Raw genomic sequence first — 22,215 nt, 5'->3', positions numbered from 1 at the left:
GTTTATGAATCCTAAAAAAAAGTACTAAATTAAATAAGATTTCTCAAAACTAGGGATACTACACAGATAAATAGGGCAAAATTAAAAAAAAAAACACTCATAATACCAAATGTGTGTATACGTATGCAAATAAAAACACAAAAACCTTTTTTTTTTTCCTCAGAAAAGATTTAAGAATATTTTGACTGACAGACAAGAGGAAAGAGTGGCTCATCAGTCTTAAATGAATGCAGCAAAACACTGTCTGCCTTCAGCTGAAGGTGGACTGTTGGTTGGACCTGAAGCTGTTTGGGTGTCCTCAGTCAACTATGGACTTTATTGACATCTTGTGGCCATTGCGAGGCATTGCAATCAGATACAGCTATTATTGCATCTCTTCCGCATTTATCTCTCCACTAAATCAGCGTGACCAAAAAAAAAAACCCAACACATTTGTGACATTGTACTTTTTGTTCCATTTACTTATCGGCTACCCTGTGCGGTAACTTCTACCAGACAACTGTGTCACGCCACTCTGAGAAAAAAATAGAACATACTTAAGTTTCATAATGCAATAAATTGCCAAAAGCATTTTAATTGAATAATGATTCAAAGAAAAGATAAATGAGCGACAATAAAATGTAAACCCCTGCAGTGCCAACAGTCACCAGATGTGAACAGGTATATCAAAAGCTGGAAAAATACAGATACATTTTGATTACACTACTAATCATCATGCTTTAAATCTGGGTCTCAAATTATTTCCTGTATTATTGTGATTTCCCCTGAAGAGCCTGATGCAACTCTTTGTGCGCTTGCTGTGCGTAAAGTGCACACTTTTACGCACGGAATGAACGTTGCAGTCCGCCAATAGATTTCACAAGACGTTAATCAGAAAGCGGAAGTAGTACAGTAAGAAAAAACCCCAAGGCTAACCTCGGACATAGTTGAACTTAAAGAACTTTTGAACACTATGTTCCTGAAAATCGTAGTTTAATTTCCGTAAATTAAGATGCGTATATTGGAATGTATTACACGGTAGGTTGTAGGCGACTCTGTCTATTTGACAAGGTCTTGCTCATCATGTGCACATTTGCAAGGTGGTGACAGCTTGTAGTGCAACAAATGCTTTGAGAGTTATTTTGTGGAGGGAAACAGTCAGCACGCGATCAGCAGCCGACCGAGAAGACAACAGGTGAGTATGCTTCACAGATGTATTTTTTTTCTCCCTCGTCTATAGTCTTCAGTACAGAGTCTATTGTGCCTTTTATGTTCTTTACTGTAGCTTTATATCTGAGCAGATCAGTGCTAAATTTACAGTAGCCTACTTTCACTTTTGTGTTTGTATTTGTGTGTTGATAAATGGCATACATCTTCAGGTTCAAAGCATCTTATAAATCATCATGGCTCCACATCCCATAATCCAGGCAATCATCGACTTCTCAGCTGGAGCAGCAGGTTAGTTTACTGCGTGAATCAGCCAGACCTGCTGTCTGTCTGAGTCTGTCTGACTGGCTGTCGATGACTTAAAAAGTGACATTTTACCTGTAAAAATCAACTTATTCATCATGATTGAACAATTATCCAAGTTGAGACAATGCATGAGCAAATAACAGTTTTGTTTCCTCGGTTTCCTCTGTTACTCCATCTGCTGCCTCTCTATTTACTGCAGAAACAATGTTCATTTTATTGATAAAAAAAAATGGCTTTAGTGTTTCATCTCAGATTTTTTTAAATGTATAAATATTATTAGAGTTGTACTGAAACACTATGCAGTCTTGTCACTTTCTTTTCTGCTTCCCAATGACATGGTCTGTCCACAAATTACAGTACAAACAATAAAGACGTCCCTGTGAATCCTGACCATCTCTTGCTATCAATCTCCCAAGTACAGCAATGTGCAACTTTGTACTGTTGATATTTTTTATATATGCCATATAGATAAACTGCAGCCTTATGTATTTTCAGTCTTTGTCATCAAAACCTTGGCCATGTGCATTGTTATATTGGCAACATGGCTAAGCATTCTGACTCTTCTTTGCAAACAATGACATATTCTGATGGCACTGACATGTTCAATGATATATTTACTTCTGAGAGATTAACAAAGGATTTTTAGGAAGTTACAGGTAATGCATTGTGTTGTGCTGTTTGTAGAAATTGTTTCAAAAACTGCACTGTTACTGTTTTACAAATGTTAGGGATGATTCAAGAAATGCACCAAAGCGAGTGTGAAAAACTAAAAGTGTTCAAACTGCTCCCTGGACCCCAGCTTTGGACTCTTCTCCTTCATCAAGTCATTGCACTGGTTTCATCTCTCCTATTGAATCTCAGTAAGACAGATCTTGAAATCCTTCCTCAGGTGGGACAGCTTGTGTGCTGAGCGGCCAGCCATTTGACACCACAAAGGTGAAGATGCAGACATTCCCCACCATGTACCGCGGCTTCATCCACTGCTTCATATCCACCTTCAGGCAGGTGGGACTCTGTGGTCTCTACAAAGGCACGACCCCGGCCCTCATTGCCAACATCAGTGAGAACGCTGTGCTCTTCTTGAGTTATGGTCTTTGCCAGGATGCTATCCGCTTTGTGTCCAGCATGGATAAAGGGGCTGATCTCAGGTTTGAAATGAGAATTTCCATGTATCTATTTGTGTATCCATAATTAGCTCCATAACTGACTGTGGTGAAGAGCAACATTTTGACAAAACACTATGAACAAAGACTAGTTCTTTAGCCCAGTTTCCAGAGCATTAGTGTGACTTCTTAGAACTGTCTTGGTCATACGTTTCTCTTGATAATATAGACATTTTCAAAGGTTCACATCTCCTTGTCTCCACCCAGTTCCTTCCATGTCCTCCATGAGTTGCTGCTTCCTCTATCCACACCCTGAGCAGCATTTCACCATGCACTATTGTGCAGTGCTACATCATATCTGGACGTGGTCACACAATTTTATATTATCGTAACCATCCATGGAAAAAATTAAGGCACTACATCTTCAGGTGAAATAATTTCACATATTTATTCTTCAAAGAAATATATGAGATTATTTCACCTAAAGATGGAGTGCCTTTGTTTTTTTCCATGGTTATCTGCAATAATATGAGACTTCCTGAATCTTGTTTTTTGTACTTTTTAACCTGCTTCACCAAAGACCCTGTCATACTAGTCATCAGAGCCAAGAAGCACTTCCTTCTTCCATTGTTTTGATTCTTTTGGGGTCTTGTGGGGACTAAGGTATTAGCTGAATAATAACTGAGAGATAAATTGCCATCGAAATAATCCTTATACTCAATTAATGTTGTATTTTTCAAAAAAATAGTGTTTTAAAAATGATTACTTGTTTAATCTAAATCCAGATGGATCCATACTGTAAACCACCATAACCAATTAAATGTTTTACATCACAGTGACTCAACATTACCATGTCAAACTTCCAGTGAGCAGCAAGAGAGCAAATAATAAATTAGGCATTAGACAAGGAATGACATGCTTCTTGTAATTGGTTGGAAAATTATTAGATGGAATGGACTCTCAATCTCAGAAACACTTTATTCTGAGACATTTCAGGTTTGTAGCCAGGAGCCAGTCCCTTGACATTTAATGAGAAGGTGACTTTGTGGACTGAATGCTTTTTGTCTGTGCTCTTTCAAATAGAAACAATTCTGTCAGATCTGGACCAGGAAATGTAATCATACTACCTACATTCATAGGATGCTTTTCCATTTAGTGCACTTCATTTTTATAAACATGTGCAGCATTTGGGTTCCAGCAGAATACAACAGAGCAAATCTCCTCTTATTCTGAGTTATGATAGGAAGGGATGTATGCTTTTCATCTAAAAATGGAAATGTCCTGAGTAATCCTGAAGACTAACGTAGGTAGTCGTCCTGTATGCACTCTAAAAACCCATTATTGTCTTTTAGTTAAACTGTACTCCTTGTCCTTGCTCATCAGTGATATTCAGAAGGCATCTGCAGGGTCTTTAGCCTCCATCTTCTCCTCCATGGTGCTATGTCCCACCGAGCTGGTGAAATGCCGCCTGCAGGCCATGCACGAAATGGAAGCGTCTGGCAAGATTGCAAGAGGACAGAGAAGGTCAGTGTGACCAAAGAGAGACACTGGAAGTAGCACAATGTGTTTAATTTCATTTGATACTCTTTTGACTGTGTTTTGTGCTGGGATTTTAGCACAGCGTGGACAGTAGTAAAGACGGTGTTGAAGACAAACGGTCCCCTGGGTTTCTACCAAGGACTATCATCCACCATAGTGAGGGAGATACCGGGTTACTTCTGCTTTTTTGGGGCATATGAACTGTGTCGGTCTAAATTTGCGCAGTACAAAGGAACTGACAAGGACGGTATAGGTATGTTTATATTATTTTCAGTTTATGATTTGAACTTGGTTCTGTGATCTGCTCCTGCAAAATAATTTTTGTCTTTGCAGGTATTCTTCCACTCATGTTCAGCGGTGGATTTGGAGGAGCTTGTCTGTGGTTGGTGGTCTATCCCATAGACTGTGTGAAGTCCAGGATCCAGGTGTACTCTTTAGCTGGGAGGCAAGAGGGCTTCATGAAGACTTTCATGGGTGTCATACGCACTGAAGGTAAGACTTGAAAGTACATTTTTAAATTTAAATGAACCCAGATGATTTGTGTACGATTCTCAACAGCACAGTTCTCATATTTTAGCAGAAAAAAAGGATTATTTTTGCCCCTTGCTGTCTTCTCAAATGTCACTAAAGGTTTTACATCCAGACCGTATTTGTGACAACAGGGGAGGACAGCTGACTGGTTCACATCACACAACCATATAATCATAGGTTTAAGGACTATGACTGTATAATTTGGCTTTTTGTGAACAATCATGGTTCAGTAGAGAACAGCGCTGACTCAAACACACACTTAATGTCTAGACTCAACTCTCTCATTCTGTTCATAACCAGTTTAGACATTCAAATCAGACATTTCCTCTGCAGAGAAACACTTCTCACCTTAATCAGAGTTCATTCAGAAAAGAAGGATTCCTCGTCAATATTTGATTAGTCAATGTTTTCTATCCCTTTTCTTATACATCTCGTGTGTATCATTTTTGACACAGAGAGGATGGCAGAAACTGGAATCTAGAAGTAGTACAGGTGATTTACATAGACTGTATTTGTTTATGATTATACTGTCTGTTGGTGCCAGTCAATGTGAATAATGAAACAAAATTATTCAAATGACCCAAATAAGCCCAGAAGTAGATGGGGTTATTTTACTGGCAAATACTAGGATTGACAGAAATCAGACTTATCATGCTTGAAAACAATGAAAGACATCAGTGAATATCAAGTAGTAATATATGAATATTAGTATGTGCAGTGCGAAGAGGGTCCAACAGGAGCAAAGCATGGCATGCTGGGATAGAGATTTGAATGTGCTGCATACATAACAATGTGTAACATGGAAAAAATACAAGAAAGAACACAAGAAAGGCATTTCTGTGGGAAATTCAAGTGTGCTCACAGCTAAAATTGACTGTAGAAATATCTGAAACTCGGCAGTATATATACATACACACTAAGTGTAATCATAATCATGAATAAACTTATTAAATTGTCCTTAACTACTGGTTCTAGTAGTTGGCTGCTGTGGGTACAATGTCAAATACTTCACTATCTCTCTATTTTATCAGTTTCAAATGTATCAAAAACTAAAATGTAATATCAGTGTTTCGTATGTCTCCATATCACTGTGGATTATTACAGTTTATGTAAAGTGTTAGTAAGTCATAAAACTGTCCTAAAAAAGTCATAGTATAGTAAGTCATGGAAAAAGTGTTGTAGTATATCATAAAAAGTCATAAAAATGTTTTAGTGTGTGCACTTTTGCCTTAAATGACTTTCAGTAATCAAACCTTGAGGACCCCTGATTTATGATTTTTGTGTCAAAATGCTCCAAAATGGTCAGGGTACCTGTTCAGTTTCTGAAAGTTTCTCCTGGGAACAATACCTCCACCCCAACCCCCCTTCCACCGTAAAATATGAGGTTACAGCCCTGATTTGAAATAGCTGAAATGGAGTGCCGAAGTCACGGCCCTTCCAGTAGAGCTCATGGGACCTTAGATCGGAAAAAATATGAATGGCAGTGAATGGGGAGAGCAATATTATCTTTTGTTCCCGTTTGAGTTGCGACATGAAATCTAAATATGTCGTTAATGAATTTAAAACATAAATTTTAAGGTCAAGAAAGTCATACTTTGTGGTAAAACTGTTGAGATATAAGCTTTTTAATTAGAAAGACTCAAGAGTACACAGGAGGAGGTCGCGTATGTGACGTCATAGCTTTCGCTCGCTTCCTGCAGCTTGGCCTCCCCGCTGAAATTCCACTGTTTTATGATTAATCGATTTATGATTGAAGATGTCTGTGTGTTTTGTGCCAGGTTGCAGTCACTCCAAGCTGCAGGAAGCGAGCGAAAGCTATGACGTCACATACGCGACCGCCTCCTGTGTAGTTTTTCTAATTACGTTTTTTACAAAAGCTTATATCTCAACAGTTTTACCACAAAGTATGACTTTCTTGACCTTAAAATTTATGTTTTAAATTCATTAATGACATATTTGGATTTCATGTCGCAACTCAAATGGGAACAAAAGATAATATTTCTCTCCTCATTCACTGCCATTCATATTTTTTCCGATCTAAGGTCCCATGAGCTCTACCGGAAGGGCCGTGACTTCGGCACTCTATACTGAAAGAAGTTGAAGTGGCAGACAGAATTAAACAAGTGACAGAAATGGAAACAGTAGTTAAAATGAAAGTCCAGAAAGAAGTTGAAGATTCAGTTTATGTGTAAGCACAGAATGAAGCTGAAGTTATATTTAAGTGTAAGCATTCAGGGAAGCTGAAGTATCAGTTGTAGTTCAGGAACTGATATTAGTAATAATATATAAGTGTCAGCTGATATTTGATAAATGAAAGCAAATGGACTCTCAGTTAAATAAACAATAGCAGGTGAAAGTAGTTGAAATTTAATTTCAAGAGTAAGAGATTAAAGCACTTGAAATTAAAATGAGTATTAGCAAAACTGCAAGTAATTATAAAAATTTAAAAAGGTAAATCTGGTCTTCAGTTCATACATTCATTATGATTTTTTACATGTTAGATACTTTATTGGGTACTTCCACAGTCATGTCACCTATGAACCCTCAATTAAATGCAAAATGGAAGTATCTATCTGATAAATGTGTGTGTTTCTTTGCAGTTGGTCAGTAATATATTGTCCATGTATGCTGTAGAGCTCAGATCATGGTGATGGGGCTAATGGGCGTACGGTGCCAACAAACAACAGAGCAGCCTCTAAAGGGATATTTTTGTTCTACTGTACTGACAGTAGAACAAGACAGTAGTGTGTGAAAAGGTACAGTCTGACCTGTTCTGCACATTTAGTTGAACATAAGTGTACATCTCATCTCTGCCTGCATACTTAATGTACTGAGTCACAGCCACATGCCCCACCATCTGCACCATCTGTTGGCATGATGGGGAGAGATACAGAATAATTTGGTAATGCTACTGGTTTAGGTAATGGATTAAAGGATGGTTTTTATGGCTTTGCTAAGCCAAGGTTTGACACTGTCAATGTTTGCCTTACAAATCACACTGATTGATCTTTGGAGGGCACACGTATAATGAAATGGATTTTAATGTGAGCGTTTATGCCTCTAATTGACATAAAACCTGAGAAACAACCACAAAATTAGCCCTGGGTGGGTTAATAGGGGAGCTTTAGACTTTGAAAAGTTTTAGACTTTGAAAAGCTATAAATGCACCACTGCTGTGACACAGAGTGTGGATGCATCTTTTCACTAATTGGTCCATGCAGGGGACCTGACACATCTATGGGGAATGACCTGTGTGGCTGCTTGACTCTCTCTTGTCCCACAGGATTCACTGCTCTGTACTCGGGCCTGACTCCTACCATGATACGCACCTTCCCTGCCAATGGAGCCCTGTTCCTGGCTTACGAACTCAGTCGCAAGTTTATGATGGAGACAGCTGGTTACTGACATGAAGGCTCACTACACCTGAAGAAAGTATTGTGCTAAAACACTTCCTTGTTCTTGTCCTTGTCTTAATTTTTTTTTAATGAGATTGTGTCTCAGTGTATGATTAGATGTGACCGATAATATATGAGTATTGGTGCTGCTGGTATGGCTGTATTTGAATTTCTTGGGATTTTTTCAAAGTAATTTAAGTCATTTAAAATAACCTTTCATCTTAACATCCAGAAGCCTGAGTGCAATGTCTGTAGAAACGTGTTCAAACATGTTCACTGATGCCTGGGTTTTACCTCACCACACATTTTTCAGTTATCACTCACAAATGTTTTTGCCAGTACAATCAGCAAAAATATAGATATGAATGAGTAAATATGAACAACTGGCTTAACTTGTTCTCTTGGTAGTTTAAGCAGCTCAGCTCTTTTTGCTTATGTAAACCAACACAGCAGCATATGAGAACAATTCTGCTAACCTGACTGAAAGCTCAGCATTTTCCAGCTGAGGTTAAGATGGAGAAACTATGAATTCAATATAAAAAAAACAGCTGAAAATTAGAGAAAATAGAGCAAAGCTTTAAAAAGTAAAGATTAAAAATGGTTATGTTTAAGCTGAACCTCTGAAGCATTTTCTTTCTGTTTTTTTCCCCCCTTTCTGTCAGTTGAAGCAAAATCTGAGCTGCCTGCCTTACCACACTTAAATACCATGTCCTCTGGCAGCGGAAAAGAAAAACTTTGTTGTTTATAAATTGTGTTAGAAAAGATGTAGTTAAAAGTTTGTGTGGTCTGTGGTCATTTTCTGTTTATCCTGTTAGGGTTGCAGGAGGCTGGAGCCTAGCTCAGCTGACATTGGGTGAGCGGCAAGGTACACCCTGGAGAGGTTGCCAGACTATCACAGGGCCGACACAAAGAGACAGACAACCATTCATGCTCACATTCACACCTACTGGTGATTTAGAGTCACCAATTAATCCAGTGTGCATGTCTTTGGACTGTGGGAGGAAGCCGGAGTATCCAGATAAAACCCACACTGACATGGGGAGGACGTGCACACTCTACACAGAGGGGCTCCCCCTATCCTGGGTTCAAACAAGGAACCAGTGCACCACTGTGTTGCTGTAATTGAGTTTGTCACAGTAAAAATTGCCTTCAAAAAATACTTAAACTAACGAAATGATCACAGCATCTTTAACTAAAAGTGAGCTTGGTGTGTTAACTGCATTTGGATTGACATGTGCTCATAGTACATAGCTCATGTACTGTAGTGAGCTGGCCATCATGTGACCAAGTATCATGTGACAGTTGATTAAAGGGACCTCACTGAAAAGTTATGGTAACCAGCAGCTCACATGTCACTTGTCATGATTACGCTCAGCTCTCACACAAACTGTAAACTACACAGCTTCACACCAGAGAAATTACTGGTTGTTACATACTGTAATTATGTATCTATATTATTCTCAGTTAAACAACACTGCAATTAAAATTTGCAAGAAATATGAAAAAGATTTATTGTATTGTCTTTCAGATCATTTTTTAAATGTGTGTACATTTCCATGATATGGCAGGAGAGACATGAGTATGATCACATCTTCGTGCGACTGCACCAGGTCTCATGTTTCTCGACTGGGAGCCACCTATTGTTTATTCATAACCTGCACTCAACAGGTGTCAGACTCCTGGACGTGAATGTAAGAGCATAATGGAAAAGCACAAGAGCTGAACTTTAAGCTTTCCAATATAGGAGCCACACAGAGGCTGGTTAGGCTCTGTGGTTCATGTTACCTGTTGGCACTGACTGGATGAGTCCAAGAGTCACACACCAAGTGGGAGTGTGTGTGTGCGTGTGTGTGTGTGTGTATACAGTATGTGTGTGTCAGCTAATGGGAAGGGGACAGGGCACCCTCAGGGAGAACAGATAGGTAAACAAGTGCAGGGCTGTTTCACTTGCTCCGTCACACGGACAACATACTCACTAATGATCTCAACGACAGCCAGCACAGCCGACATGGTGACACAGGGCAAACTTCAGATCAACGACGCAGAGCATGTCGAAGGTAAATACCTTTTATGATCTTTTAAAAAAAAATTCACTCTTTGTCATTAGATGAATTTTAAATAGATTTTTATCTTTTCACAACTTGCTGAGCGTCTGAATTATTTAGTGTAAACTTACCAGGGATAAAACATTTCGTTTGAGGGCCTAAGTGTGCTGTTTTTAAGGGACTCGGTTTCTCTAATAGCACCCCTGTTAATCAGAAACATTTCCCTCCTTGTCACCACAGATGTTATAGAGTACTTTGACACAACACTACCTACCATATGTTTAACTGTCTGTAAAGCATTTTAATTTTGCTTAAAATGTTTGGGGTTTTTTATATAATTGTATATCTCAAGAATTTTACACATCAATACTACACGTTACGGAGCTGCACTACATTGTGGGAGGGAAGGCAAAAGGAAGAAGGAGAAAACTAATTAAACAACAAGGGTTGAAACAAAAAAGTCACTGATTGAAAAAAATAAATAAAAATAGACATATATTTTATATGTATTAATAATGCATGTCTTAAGCACACTGATGAAACTATAGCATTATTCATGATACCTTATGCTGATTGGATGGCAGTTTTTTTTTTAACAATTATTATATAATACATAACCATTCCAAGTCCTACTGCTAGTATTAGTATTTCTATAGGTTTTTTTTTTTTTAATGTATTTTTTTCTGAGAAGTCGAGGATGCTCTTCCTTTCAGCTTGATCAATTTACCAACAAACTTAAATCATTAATCAATCAAAAATGGCATCATTTGCTGCTGCCAGCTTGTCAGGTCTGAGGAAGATCTGCAGATCTGTGTCATCATTGTACTTTCAATATCTTTGGGTTTTGAACTGTTGTACAGACATAACAAGCTACCACATTTAAAGATGTCACCTTGGGCTTTCTGTAATTCTGTTCCACTTTATTTGACTAGTTTTGACATTTTATAAGTGATTAATCAACTAATAAAAAACCCATTATTACACATACAGCACTTACAAAACAAAGATAATGCAAATAATAGTTGCAGCCATACACCGACTTAAAAATCTACCCTCAGACTGGATCATATGTAGTTTTCCTTTTAAATTCACACTCTAACTGAAGGAGAAACTACGTCAGTGTATGAGCAGCATTTTCAGGATAGTACATCAATAGTTGAGTAGCTTTACACAACACCCTGTGACTCAGGTGGAGGTGAAGTTACGTGACTTTCCTCGGAGATTAATTACATCATTAGGAACAAATGAGAAGTGTGGATCCCCCACATCTCACTGCTTGACTGCACACATGCTTTGTTCTGTCCCGCTGGATCATATTACTGTTTAATCGTGTGAACAAAATGACCACAACAGTCTTTGGTCTGGATTTACACGCTGACAAATGTGGAACAAAGGTGCCATGGAAATTATGCAAAATATTGTTCCCCTCCCTATTCCAAGCTTGTAAAGTGTTTTTCCACTTTCTCCACAGATAAAAACTCAGGGAGGCTGGGATGTTTCGGTTGGCTGTTGGTCCTCGTATCTCTCCTCTTTATAATACCAACCTTCCCAGTCTCATTTCTTCTGTGTATTAAGGTAGAGTATATGCTTATTAATGTACACCACTGATTAGGGTTAGACCAGTATTGTTTCTGAAATACAGATAACAGTACATTTGTGTTTTGCCAGGGCTTCAGTCAGTATTCACTGCTCTGGAATTTGACCATTTGTATCATCTTTTTTTAAATTCCAAAAAAGTTCATAAGCTTTTTTGAGTGGAGGACATTTGGTATACAGAAATATAATTCTTTTATTTATAAAAGGGGGCTGTATATGGCATTTGACACACAGAACCAGAATTATTTAGTCATTTACTCTGATGGCAAGTTTTTGTTTGTAGAGAAAAAGAGACCCTTCTAGTGAATGTGTTGTTTTCAGTTTATTCATCACCCATGCATTGTTGTGTACCACAGCCACTGGGGGCACAAAATAAGGCCTGATAGTGCCTTTGAGGCAGGGTGACCCACAGCACCTGTTCAGAGAGGACACTTTTTAAACCGACTTGCAAAAACACATTGTTGGCCAATCAAATGAATGAAATGTGCAGATGTTATACCCAGTGGTTGTAGTCTGAGAGAAACCACCATTATACGGTACTGGTCTTTCTTATGTTCTCTGTTTGACCGGCTGTGTTTCTAACACCCAGATAGTGAAGGAGTACGAACGAGCTGTCATTTTTAGACTCGGCCGGATCACAGACAGAAAACCTAAAGGGCCAGGTATGTTACTGAATGTGTTACTTACATGTGTATACAATGTCTGTGGCTGAAAAAGTCTGCTTAGAAAGTTGTTACTGTGATCAAATTAGGCTTCATCTGCAATCTTTAGAAGTTTAGCAGGGTCCAAATTTCTTTCCAGGACTTTTCTTTGTTCTGCCCTGCACTGATACCTTTGTGAAAGTCGATCTGAGAACTGTGTCCTTTGACATCCCTCCACAAGAGGTATGCTTTTTTTTTTTACATCAAATATAGCATATCATTGTATCTCTCCTGAAAACTGCCATCTTCCTGGGTAATCAGAACAGTGGCAGCATCCTTTTATTGCATCTTTTTGACCTTGCAGATCCTAACCAGAGACTCAGTGACAGTGTCTGTGGATGGTGTAGTGTACTTCCGCATACACTGCCCCATCTCATCTGTGGCCAATGTGTCTAATGCACACTCATCTACACGGCTGCTGGCTCAAACGACCCTGAGGAATGTACTTGGTACCAAAAACCTTGCAGAACTGCTATCTGACAGAGAGGGCATATCACTCAGTATGCAGGTGAGGATGAACTCTGTGCTAATGGGGTGTATGAGGAGCTGGGGAGCAGAAGAGGATGGCAGCAGGATTTTAAATATAGTAACTATTACTGATGACTCTTATAGTTAGAAATCTACCTGACTTTGTGGTGGCAACAAGAGAAGACAAAGGTCAGAGTGAGTTTTCTGTAGGCTGACTCTTTTGTAGCTGTATAGTTGTGTTTTGACCAACTGTAGTTTCACAGTTCTAAAAACCTGAACACATAAAGAGCTTTAACTCTGATGTAATCTGTTACTTTAAAAGCTGCATTAGTTGTTTCTTTGCCCTATGGGAGGCAGAAGTAACACAGAAACATGCTGACATTGACACCATTTCCTTAACAAGTTAACATTAGCTAAAATTTGTATTTTTACACATCCAGCAGACAAAGAGCATTATCATCATCATCATGTGTCTAATCAACTCATAAATGTCAGTCATTCACTCTCTTTTTACCTCTATTTTGGTCGATATCAACATAAAATATCTGTAATTGGTCCTTTTTCCATCAGCCATGTTTAACTCTGTTTGATGTTTGATATCGTTTGTTTATCAGAGCTTATTTCCCAGCCAACGTTTGTGGGCCCATGTGGGAAGGAAATAGGCTGAAAATAGGGCCCTATATGGGATTGTCGTGGGTTCCATAATGGCCCAATGCCAGTTATCCACATTGGTGGGTTTACCCGTGAGCCCCAGATTAGATGCCCATTTTGGGTTCAAACCCACTTGCTACCCAGGTAGCTGTAGCATAACTTGTGTGGGGCCCACTGGTTAACCCGCCCATGTGGGCATGTGGCATGAGGCCATTATGGAACCCGTGGCCGATCCCATTTAGGGCCCATTTTTTCAGCCCATTCACTACCCACGTGGGCCCACAGATGTTGGCTGGATTGCACAAAACAGCTGTCTGCTAAAATGCTAATGATGAGAGCCCTGAGCTTGGACCACACAACAAATGTATCACAAACCCAAACTTTTAATAAAGGCTAAAGCTAAGCTCCTTATGGCTGAAGAGTTGGGTGAATAGTTGTTTACTGAAACATAACTGATTAGTGGAGCTAACCATGGTTTTATGTGACAGGAGTATTTGTTGTTGAATTTTCCCCCGCAGGAAGCTCTGGATGACGCCACCGATCCGTGGGGCATTAAGGTGGAGCGCGTGGAGATCAAAGATGTGAAGTTGCCTCAGCAGCTGCAGAGAGCCATGGCAGCAGAGGCAGAAGCCAGCCGGGAGGCCAGAGCGAAGGTTAAGAGGGCGCTGGGAAATTTAATTTAATTTCTTCTTGATTCACTCTAAGCGTGAAAAAGAAAGGATGCTGAGGGGGAACATTTGTGTTTCAGATCATTTCTGCAGAGGGAGAGATGAACGCTTCCAGGGCTCTGAAAGAAGCCTCTCTGATCATTGCTGAGTCACCCTCTGCTCTCCAGCTGCGATACCTGCAGACCCTCAACACCATCGCAGGAGAGAAGAACTCTACCATCATCTTCCCTCTGCCCATAGATCTACTGCAGAATTTTATGAGGAAGTAGTGATATTCTTGTCATATAGTTACTGTTACAAGCTTATGAGGTATCTTTTTCAGATGCTGTATGGTCTAACAGGCCTAGTGTGTTAACTGCCGAACTGCACTCTGCATTATTACTTCTTATAGAAAGTTGTCCTATCTAAGAATGGTAAAATATAAAATAGAATTAATAATTATTATATATTATGATATATTCACACCAAAACTCACTTTTGCACACTTATTTTCTTATTGTGATTTAATACTTAAATACAAAGTGCAACATATACAGTATAGACATTAGTGTCTCATCACTAACCACAATATTTTAACCAGCTAAGCTACAGTTGCGGTTCTGGAGGAGGACAAATAAATAAATCAGTAAATGAAATGCACAAGAAATGTAAAACAAAGAACAATACACAACAACCGTATAAAGACATGCTTTCATATCAACTCATCCAGAGTGTGAATTTCTGAAATACTGAACACAATCTTTACAACAGAAGTCCTGTAAACAATCAACAGAAGTACCGACATCCACATGAAACACCATCCCTCTCTGACATTGGATGTAAAATGTAAACAAAACCTCTTTAATTCTAGTGTCGGACAAACATTCAGTAAATGAGTACAAGGTCATGTCCACAGGACACAGAGGCAATCAGTGCAATTGGAGTACCTGATGGAGAGAAATATCATTTCCACCCTTTCAGAACATAGTAAAGCCCACCAAATTAAACATAAGCAACCTCACCTACAACAGAATCCTTGTTCAAGCAGATTTCCACATTTTATGTATGGGGGAGCTGATTATTATATCATACTATAATAGTAAAGCAATACTTCTTCAATGTCTTTGTATATATTTGCTGACTGCACTATGCTCTTTAAAATATTTATACATATTCTGTACATCCAAATCATTTTATACAAAGGATATCTTGCAAAACAGACAGTTGAGCTGAATGGTTATGTAAACATGAGCAAAAGCTTAAATAAAAGTACAATAAATACAGAAAAAAGTTATGGCAGTTGTTTCCCTTCGATGACTCGTAATCCTCCTCAAGACCTGAGATTATTCTCTACAATGAGAAATGAGGTAACAGCTTGCAGATTTTCAGAGTTTTCCTACTTGTTTAGATAAATCAACAGATTTTGTATTTTTCCATCTCAACAGGAATTTTGCCAAACATCAACCTGGAGGTACAAATAGAGAATGAATGTTTAGAAGCCAAAACAATTTCCCATCATATTTACTCAGCAGGTTTTCTGTGGTGAGTTTCAAAACACAGAAAACAATCAGCAATATAGAAAGGAATCATTCGAGTCAGCTGCAAGAGTGTTGATAAGGTACACTTACAGAAAGAAAAAGAACCAATGAGACACAATGAACATGTTGCATTTACATGTGTTCAAGTCAGAATATTTTGACTGCAATGACTGCACCATTTATGGCTGATTCTGCAGCACTTAACTCCAGACATATGACACCTACAGTACTTGATAAAAACAGCTGTGTTTAATGACTTCCTCTTTGGTGGTTTCTACAGATCCTGCGCTTTTGGGGGAACTCATTATATTTCCTTAACCCGACTGAAGGTGAGGGGCACCATCTCACAAAAAAGTGAGATTCGTCTGCAATGCACGATGATTTATTTCTTGGTTTCATTTGAAAAAAAAAAATCCTGGTCTGTTTCATTAGGAAAAGAGGTAACTTTCGTTGCCCCTTCACCCCTCTGCTCCATATCGTCACACAGGTAATCCTAAAACAAAAGTCATTACTGGAAGACAGAACATGCTTTAAAGAGAGCAATACATGTACAGTTTTTACACAATTAGAATTAATACTACAGTTATAGTGTGTTGGCAGTTCAATGGATTTATGAGTTATGTTGTTGTAGTCATACGTTTCAGGTCAATACTGGTATCTAGTTGTTCAAGGAAAATGTAGAATGGATGATTGAGGTTAGATGTGTAGTCACTCATACACTACTGATGTATGATAGTTCAGCATGAATAGGATAACATATCCCAAAGAAGAATCCGCACTTTGAGAGTAACGCACTGTAGGTAGTTTTGTGATTTTACTCAAACTATTGCCTGTGCCTTGATAAACATTGCTGGTGGGAGAGAATGGACGGCAAAGGCGCTTCTTGTGTTCATTTTATACACTTTTGATGTTTGCTGTGTCTCTTACATCCATCGTCCTGAGCGCTGGATGAGAAGATGGCGATGCAGATGGGAGGCGAAAACATGGAAATGAGGCACCTTTACTCTGATCCTGCTCTCTGAAGTTTACAATGACCAGGTCTTTCATCCACTGCAGTATCACAGCACGTCCGTTGTGTGGGCCGTTCAGATGGAATAGAGAAAGAGGAGGCCAGAGAATTCCCTTTTGATCATTAATACAATTCTATAGGTCAGAGATTAAAATTCCTCGGGGCTGACTTTGGAAATGCACCACATGGCTAAACGGCATCTTCCCCAAAAAGTATGTCTACATAGTGTAAAATCCTAGTAACATTCAACAATAAAAACAAATCGGGGCTTCCGATGCCAGATAAAAGAAAGCGTTTGATACAAGACCTTCCATTGAGAGTGTCATTGATGATACGAGTGTGGGCGGGCTGGAGAGCCTGGTCCAGCAGAGTGTCGATGGATGGGGGATGAGGTGGGGGACATGCGAGGGCTCAGCTCGCCCGTCTGGAGACGCCACAGCAGCTCCTCGTTAGTGCGACTCAGACGCTTCTTCTCGTTACTCTCCTTCTCCACGTTCACTTGCAGGTTGGCATTATCCTCAGAGAGTTGCCTGGGAAAGAAAAGAGACAGGAAATCAAAACATAAATACCATGTCCTAGTGCTGCATTCTTTTCAGAGGCAGAAGTCAGGAATTTCCAGCTGCAAGGTGACAGTTTTAGTCTGTTACAGTGATTAGCTACATCCAGCTTTGATAAAACAGTACTTGCCCACTGCTATATTTTCCTGAAAATGTTCCCTCCGTGTGCACAGACGGTATAACCCTTGTCAAGTATCTCAGGGTCTTGTTCACGAGTGAGGGTAAAATGGAGCGTGAGATGGACTGGCGGTTTGGTGCGGCTTCTGCAATGATGCGGGCGCTGTGCCGGACCGTCATGGTGAGGAGGGAGCTGAGCCAGAATGCAAAACTTTCGATTTACTGGTCCATCAACGTCCCAACCCTCACTTATGGTCATGAGCTCTGGGTAATGACCCAAAGAACAAGATACAAGCGGCTGAAAGTTCCCTCCGTGGGCTGGCTGGGCTCAGTCTTAGAGATGGGGTGAGGAGCTCAGACATCTGGAGGGAGGTTGGAATAGAGCCGCTGCTCCTTCATGTCGAAAGGGGTCAGTTGAAGCAGATATGGTATCTGATCAGGATCCTGGGCGTCCCACTGCTAGGGAGCTCCGGAGCAGACCCAGAACATGCTGGAGGGATTACATATCTCATCTGGCCTGGGAACACCTTGGGGTCCCCCAGGAGGTGCTTGAAAGCTAGGGAGAGGGACATCTGGGGTGCTCTGCTTAGCCTGCTGCCTCCATGACCCCGCCACGGGTAAGGAGATGAAAATGGATGGATGGAGGTCTGCTAGTGTTCACATTTTATTCGTAAAACTTTAATAATTTTATTACATTATCATTAGACTCACAAGTCAGTCTTTAGAGGCTTTGCTTAACTAAAGACTGATGTCTTTCTCCCTGATTTTGTGTTTAGATGGGCGGATACAATTTCAGAGTTTAAAAAAACTCCCTACATTGCAGAACCAATAGTAAATCCGCAGGGCGGTCCTTCGGTGGCTCGCTGAACTCTTGTGCTCGTAAACATAGTCCGACTGCATTAAAAGTTTTAAACAAAGTCGCTGTAAGTCCTTCATTTCCACAATCTTGCGGACTGAGCACACGTTTGATAAAACGGAGTTAAATCTCTCGGCATCCATTTTCAAGCTCTCTGTGTGTTTGTTTCCTTGCGGACTGAGCACACGTTTGATAAAACAGAGTTTATCTCTCGGCATGCATTTTCAAGCTCTCTGTGTGTTTGTTTCCTTGCGGATGAGAAAAGGGGGAGCGCACATTTCCGGGAGGGCGTGTCCTTTTAAAAAATGCAAGAGGCGTTGCTTTGTTGCCGGCCGTTTCTCCGGTGTGTTAAACACACTTTAGAAAGGAGTGTCCCCAGACTACATTATCATTGGTGTTATCTATTTATTTATATATTTTCTTATGGCATAGACAATTGCCATTCACATGCTAACAAATTGCAGATATATGGAAGAAAAACATCAACATGTATGAGGCAAATAATTCCTGAGTGGGTGTGTTTTTATCAATTTTTTAAATTACTAATCTTTTATAGCACTTTTAATATTTATTTAAGTATATATTGATTTTTAGGACTTATTCGTGCACTTATTACTGACATACAAGTTGATAATACTGTCTTCTATGTATCTAGTAATTTTCTATAGGCATATTGACTCATAATAATATAATTTTAATTTCAACAATATTTTAAGGGGTGACTGTCGATTTAACTGTGTTCAATATTAATAAACCATCTTGTGGAGGAGCTGTGTAAACTCAGGAAATATTTTGTAAGAACCCAGACTCCTCTGCCCCTCCTCAGCTGTTGGAAATGTAGTGTTTTTTAAATCTATGAATCAGGCATGGTTTTAATTTATATTCATGCCTCCTGTGCCCGCGCCCCATGTAACCGTACTACACTACACTACACTACACCATATCCAGAAAATCACAAGGCTGTAAACTCCTTTTCTTTTTAAATATTTTTTAGTATTTTCTTACAATCATTTTTAATGGTTTGAACTAGGTTTAAAATGTGCGCTCGTATGCATTTAACTTGTCTCACCTGGACACAGCAAGGTTCTTGTCTATTCTTTCCTTCAGGTCCTCGTTCTGCTGCTGTAACACCTGCAGTCTCTCCTCCAGGTACACATTCTTTTCAGCCTGCTCAAAAACACAGGAGAAAGGGTGCACCACATTAAATTCTTTAAATGATGACAATATATTATCAGTAAAACAGGAAATATGATGACAGTCACAGGGGGTAACAAAGGAGACATTTCTTCTATAAAATATTGTGCTGCATAATTTATTTTTTTGTCATTTGATGCTGTCATTATCTTACCTTAGATGTTAAGTGTTATTGCAATTTGAAAGTAAGTTAAAGAAAAGCAGAAATTTGAAACCTACTATTTTCTCCAGTTCTGAGATCTTCTGCTCTTGTTGATGAATTTGTTGATTCTTCATCTCCAGAACTTCTTTCAGACTCTTCAGGTCCTCATCAATGTGTTTATATGGTGCCAAAGCATCCTGGCAAAAGTGCATAAAATTAGTCTAAACCACTATCAGTCTTTAAAACTAAAGCAACAATGCTTCCTTTAAGTTGTATACAGCTACTGTCACCAAGGCAGGCAACATATTGTCCTGTGCTATATAACGCATAAGTTACCACAATCTGCTCATCTGTACTCTTGCGCAGAGCTTCTTCAAAGCGCTTGGCTCGATCTCTGAGGCTACGGTTCTGAAACGTCAGTGTGTCCACCTGATCCTGGTGACCACATAGATATTAACTTATTAACTACTGTCATTAACGACAAAATGGATCGTATTACTTATCTGTAAAAATATATGTATATTTATATAAAACCGTTAACCTGCAGAGACAGTCTGATCTTTTCAAACTCCTCTTGCAGAGACTTCGTCTGCTGTTCGTGGGCCATCTTCAGATCTGGCACAAGAAATAATATATCAATATCTCATTGGCAGAGTAGGTCAGTGCAGGAGAGCAACAGATTTTAAATGTGGTTACTTACTCTTCACAGTCCTGGCATGCTCCTCCTGCAGAGTGGCCAATGTGTCATTGTGAGCTGTCTCTACCTCCATCAAGGAAGCCTCATGGTTCTCAGTCATCTCCTCAATCTGGGAACGATGAGAACGACATTATTTTTTTGTAATAAAGGTGAACCGACTCTTTCAGTGACATCACATCATCATCTTATATCAGATGTAACTGATCTGCTTATAACCAGTCTTCATCAATACACACACACCTGCTCTTGCTGTTTGACCCGTAGCTCCTCCAGCTCGGCTCGTTGCTGGGCCTGCAGGCTCTCAGCCTCGGCTATGTGCTGTGCCTTCAGCTGCTCCTCCAGCACTCTCAGCTCCCTCTGCTGCTGAGCCCGCAATCCCTGCAGCTCAGCCTCAAAACGACGCTCCAGCTCCTCCTTCTCCTGCTGCAGTTGCTCCCAGTGTTCAACACTGAAAGCTGGGATGCAACGTAGAGCTTTAGTTTGTTTCACTAGACCAGTAGGCCAATCATATGTCATATGTCAGTGTCATATGCTAACTAGCAACTCTGTTTTAAGAAGGTACTCCTAAAATAATTAACAATCAATTATTCCTATTGTGTTGTAATGTCAGGGTGTTAATATTTCTTCAGCTTAATAACACAAGTGACATATTCATAGTTTTTTTTGGCATATTTTTGCCTATTCATTTAAAATATCTTATAAATTAAAAATCCTAAAGCAGTCAGTTTTGACTGATGACAGTTTACACTGCAACATTTTACAGCGTCTGTCTGCTATATGGTGTTCGATCGGACTAAATCCAGACATCCATCAGCAGACTGTCCCTTGTGGCAGCATGCTGTATAATGAGTGACTCACTGCTTTCTCTCCACCCTATGGTACCATATCTGTCACGCTGTATCCCACTTACCCACTTCATCCCTGATTCTGGCGAGCTCCAGGGACAGTTCCCTCTCCTTCACAATGGCACTCTCAGTCTGAAATGCAAACACATACAGCAGTGAACACCTCTGAACTGTACAAATGGATGTAAGACACCTACAGTATCACTGTGGACCTCTGAGTGGAATAAATGTGACAGTTTTGGCATTAATTTAAGCTAATGAGGAGTACAACTGACACAGGACTGACTGATTAGATTGAAATGAATACTGCAATATTAAGAACATTTTTCTGAGATTGATATACACTCATGGCAGTTTGTGGTGCTGTTTAATTATATTCTATCATACTGAGAGGTGTTTCTCATATTTTGTCCACCCCGTTTATATCAAAACCCAGGGACTTTTAGGTGACACCGCTGTACACTTCTTAGACAATATGCTGCACTTTAAAGAAACCAAAGAAACACGAAGAAGAAAGAGGGTTGGCTTAGCCAGTACATGTGCATGGAGGATTACAAACCAAAAAGAACATCCCTAATACATATGTTTAATTTATTCGCAGTTTCATTTGCCAAAAACATTGTCGCATCACACCTGGTTTGGTGATTATACCTTGTATTCCCAACTTTTAACAGCTTAGTTAGAACACCAGTCATGCAGTATATTTAGCAATAACCCCAAACCATCTGTATTTTTAACAAACTAAACACCAGCCCTCTCTATTTATAACACAACTGCTCATGTTATCTGTCCTCAAGATGCACTGACAAGAGATTTTCTGAGGCCATGATTCAAATATGACAATTAAAATCGCTATGTCAGGAGAACCCAGGCACTATGCGATAACGTGGCACAATATACATGTCTGAAGATCTGAACTCACAGCTGCAGTCTGCTTATAATATAAGATGATTAACAACTGTGTGGCCATAATAGCAAAAGGTCTCACATTAAGCTACAGTAACTGCAGCAGTTATGAAACATTTCAGAATGACAAACTCATCATGTAAAGCATTTTAACAGCCCCTCTCTAGTATCCACCAGGGACTCGTAATGATATGACACCCTCAGAGCACCTTTCACTCACAGAGGA

General features: G+C 39.6%; 3 protein-coding genes across 7 annotated transcripts in view; 2 read left to right on the top strand and 1 right to left on the bottom strand.

Annotated features, from left to right (window-relative positions):
- Positions 1-897: 897 nt before the first annotated feature.
- Positions 898-9,526, top strand: slc25a15a (solute carrier family 25 member 15a). Of its 2 annotated transcripts, XM_050066493.1 has the most exons (8): positions 898-1,174; positions 1,359-1,437; positions 2,342-2,600; positions 3,939-4,079; positions 4,172-4,347; positions 4,428-4,586; positions 7,909-8,057; positions 8,836-9,526. In XM_050066493.1, the coding sequence occupies exons 2-7, from the start codon at positions 1,383-1,385 to the stop codon at positions 8,028-8,030; spliced, it is 912 nt and encodes a 303-aa protein (XP_049922450.1). In that variant the 5' UTR covers positions 898-1,174; positions 1,359-1,382; the 3' UTR covers positions 8,031-8,057; positions 8,836-9,526. The 2 variants fall into 2 exon arrangements, with proteins under 2 accessions (XP_049922450.1, XP_049922439.1); XM_050066482.1 differs by having other exon boundaries at positions 7,909-9,526.
- Positions 9,527-9,672: 146 nt separating this feature from the next.
- stoml3a (stomatin (EPB72)-like 3a) lies at positions 9,673-16,990 on the top strand. Its single transcript, XM_050071528.1, has 7 exons — positions 9,673-10,077; positions 11,537-11,640; positions 12,251-12,323; positions 12,463-12,545; positions 12,667-12,870; positions 14,000-14,134; positions 14,230-16,990. Exons 1-7 carry the CDS (start codon positions 9,888-9,890, stop codon positions 14,416-14,418), a joined length of 978 nt encoding a protein of 325 aa, XP_049927485.1. The 5' UTR covers positions 9,673-9,887; the 3' UTR covers positions 14,419-16,990.
- mtus2b (microtubule associated tumor suppressor candidate 2b) overlaps positions 14,635-22,215 on the bottom strand; it is a 29,850-nt gene continuing 22,269 nt past the window's right edge. For 3 of the 4 annotated variants that reach the window (XM_050071490.1, XM_050071516.1, XM_050071500.1), the window contains 8 exons: positions 21,149-21,215; positions 20,479-20,693; positions 20,242-20,347; positions 20,083-20,156; positions 19,878-19,976; positions 19,619-19,738; positions 19,275-19,375; positions 14,635-17,205 (listed from right to left, as the gene is read on the bottom strand). In XM_050071490.1, coding sequence (XP_049927447.1) covers positions 16,998-17,205; positions 19,275-19,375; positions 19,619-19,738; positions 19,878-19,976; positions 20,083-20,156; positions 20,242-20,347; positions 20,479-20,693; positions 21,149-21,215 — 990 coding nt within the window. In that variant the 3' untranslated portion in view covers positions 14,635-16,997. The remainder of the gene's footprint in view (positions 17,206-19,274; positions 19,376-19,618; positions 19,739-19,877; positions 19,977-20,082; positions 20,157-20,241; positions 20,348-20,478; positions 20,694-21,148; positions 21,216-22,215) is intronic. The other variant, XM_050071508.1, reaches the window with a different exon arrangement.

Source organism: Epinephelus moara, chromosome 2 (genome assembly GCF_006386435.1).
Source record: "Epinephelus moara isolate mb chromosome 2, YSFRI_EMoa_1.0, whole genome shotgun sequence".
NCBI classification, from domain to species: domain Eukaryota; kingdom Metazoa; phylum Chordata; class Actinopteri; order Perciformes; family Serranidae; genus Epinephelus; species Epinephelus moara.
Note: the sequence above shows the minus strand (reverse complement) of the source record. Positions and strands in the feature narration are given on the sequence as shown.

Excerpts from the sequence above, each read along its gene's own strand:
- stoml3a (XM_050071528.1), top strand. The coding sequence starts at position 9,888 with ATGTGTGTGTCAGCTAATGGGAAGGGGACAGGGCACCCTCAGGGAGAA. Across the intron at positions 11,641-12,250 it reads CATTTCTTCTGTGTATTAAG|ATAGTGAAGGAGTACGAACG; the intron begins GTAGAGTATATG and ends TCTAACACCCAG. Across the intron at positions 14,135-14,229 it reads GCCGGGAGGCCAGAGCGAAG|ATCATTTCTGCAGAGGGAGA; the intron begins GTTAAGAGGGCG and ends TTTGTGTTTCAG.
- slc25a15a (XM_050066493.1), top strand. The coding sequence starts at position 1,383 with ATGGCTCCACATCCCATAATCCAGGCAATCATCGACTTCTCAGCTGGA. Across the intron at positions 2,601-3,938 it reads GATAAAGGGGCTGATCTCAG|TGATATTCAGAAGGCATCTG; the intron begins GTTTGAAATGAG and ends CTTGCTCATCAG. Across the intron at positions 4,348-4,427 it reads AACTGACAAGGACGGTATAG|GTATTCTTCCACTCATGTTC; the intron begins GTATGTTTATAT and ends TTGTCTTTGCAG.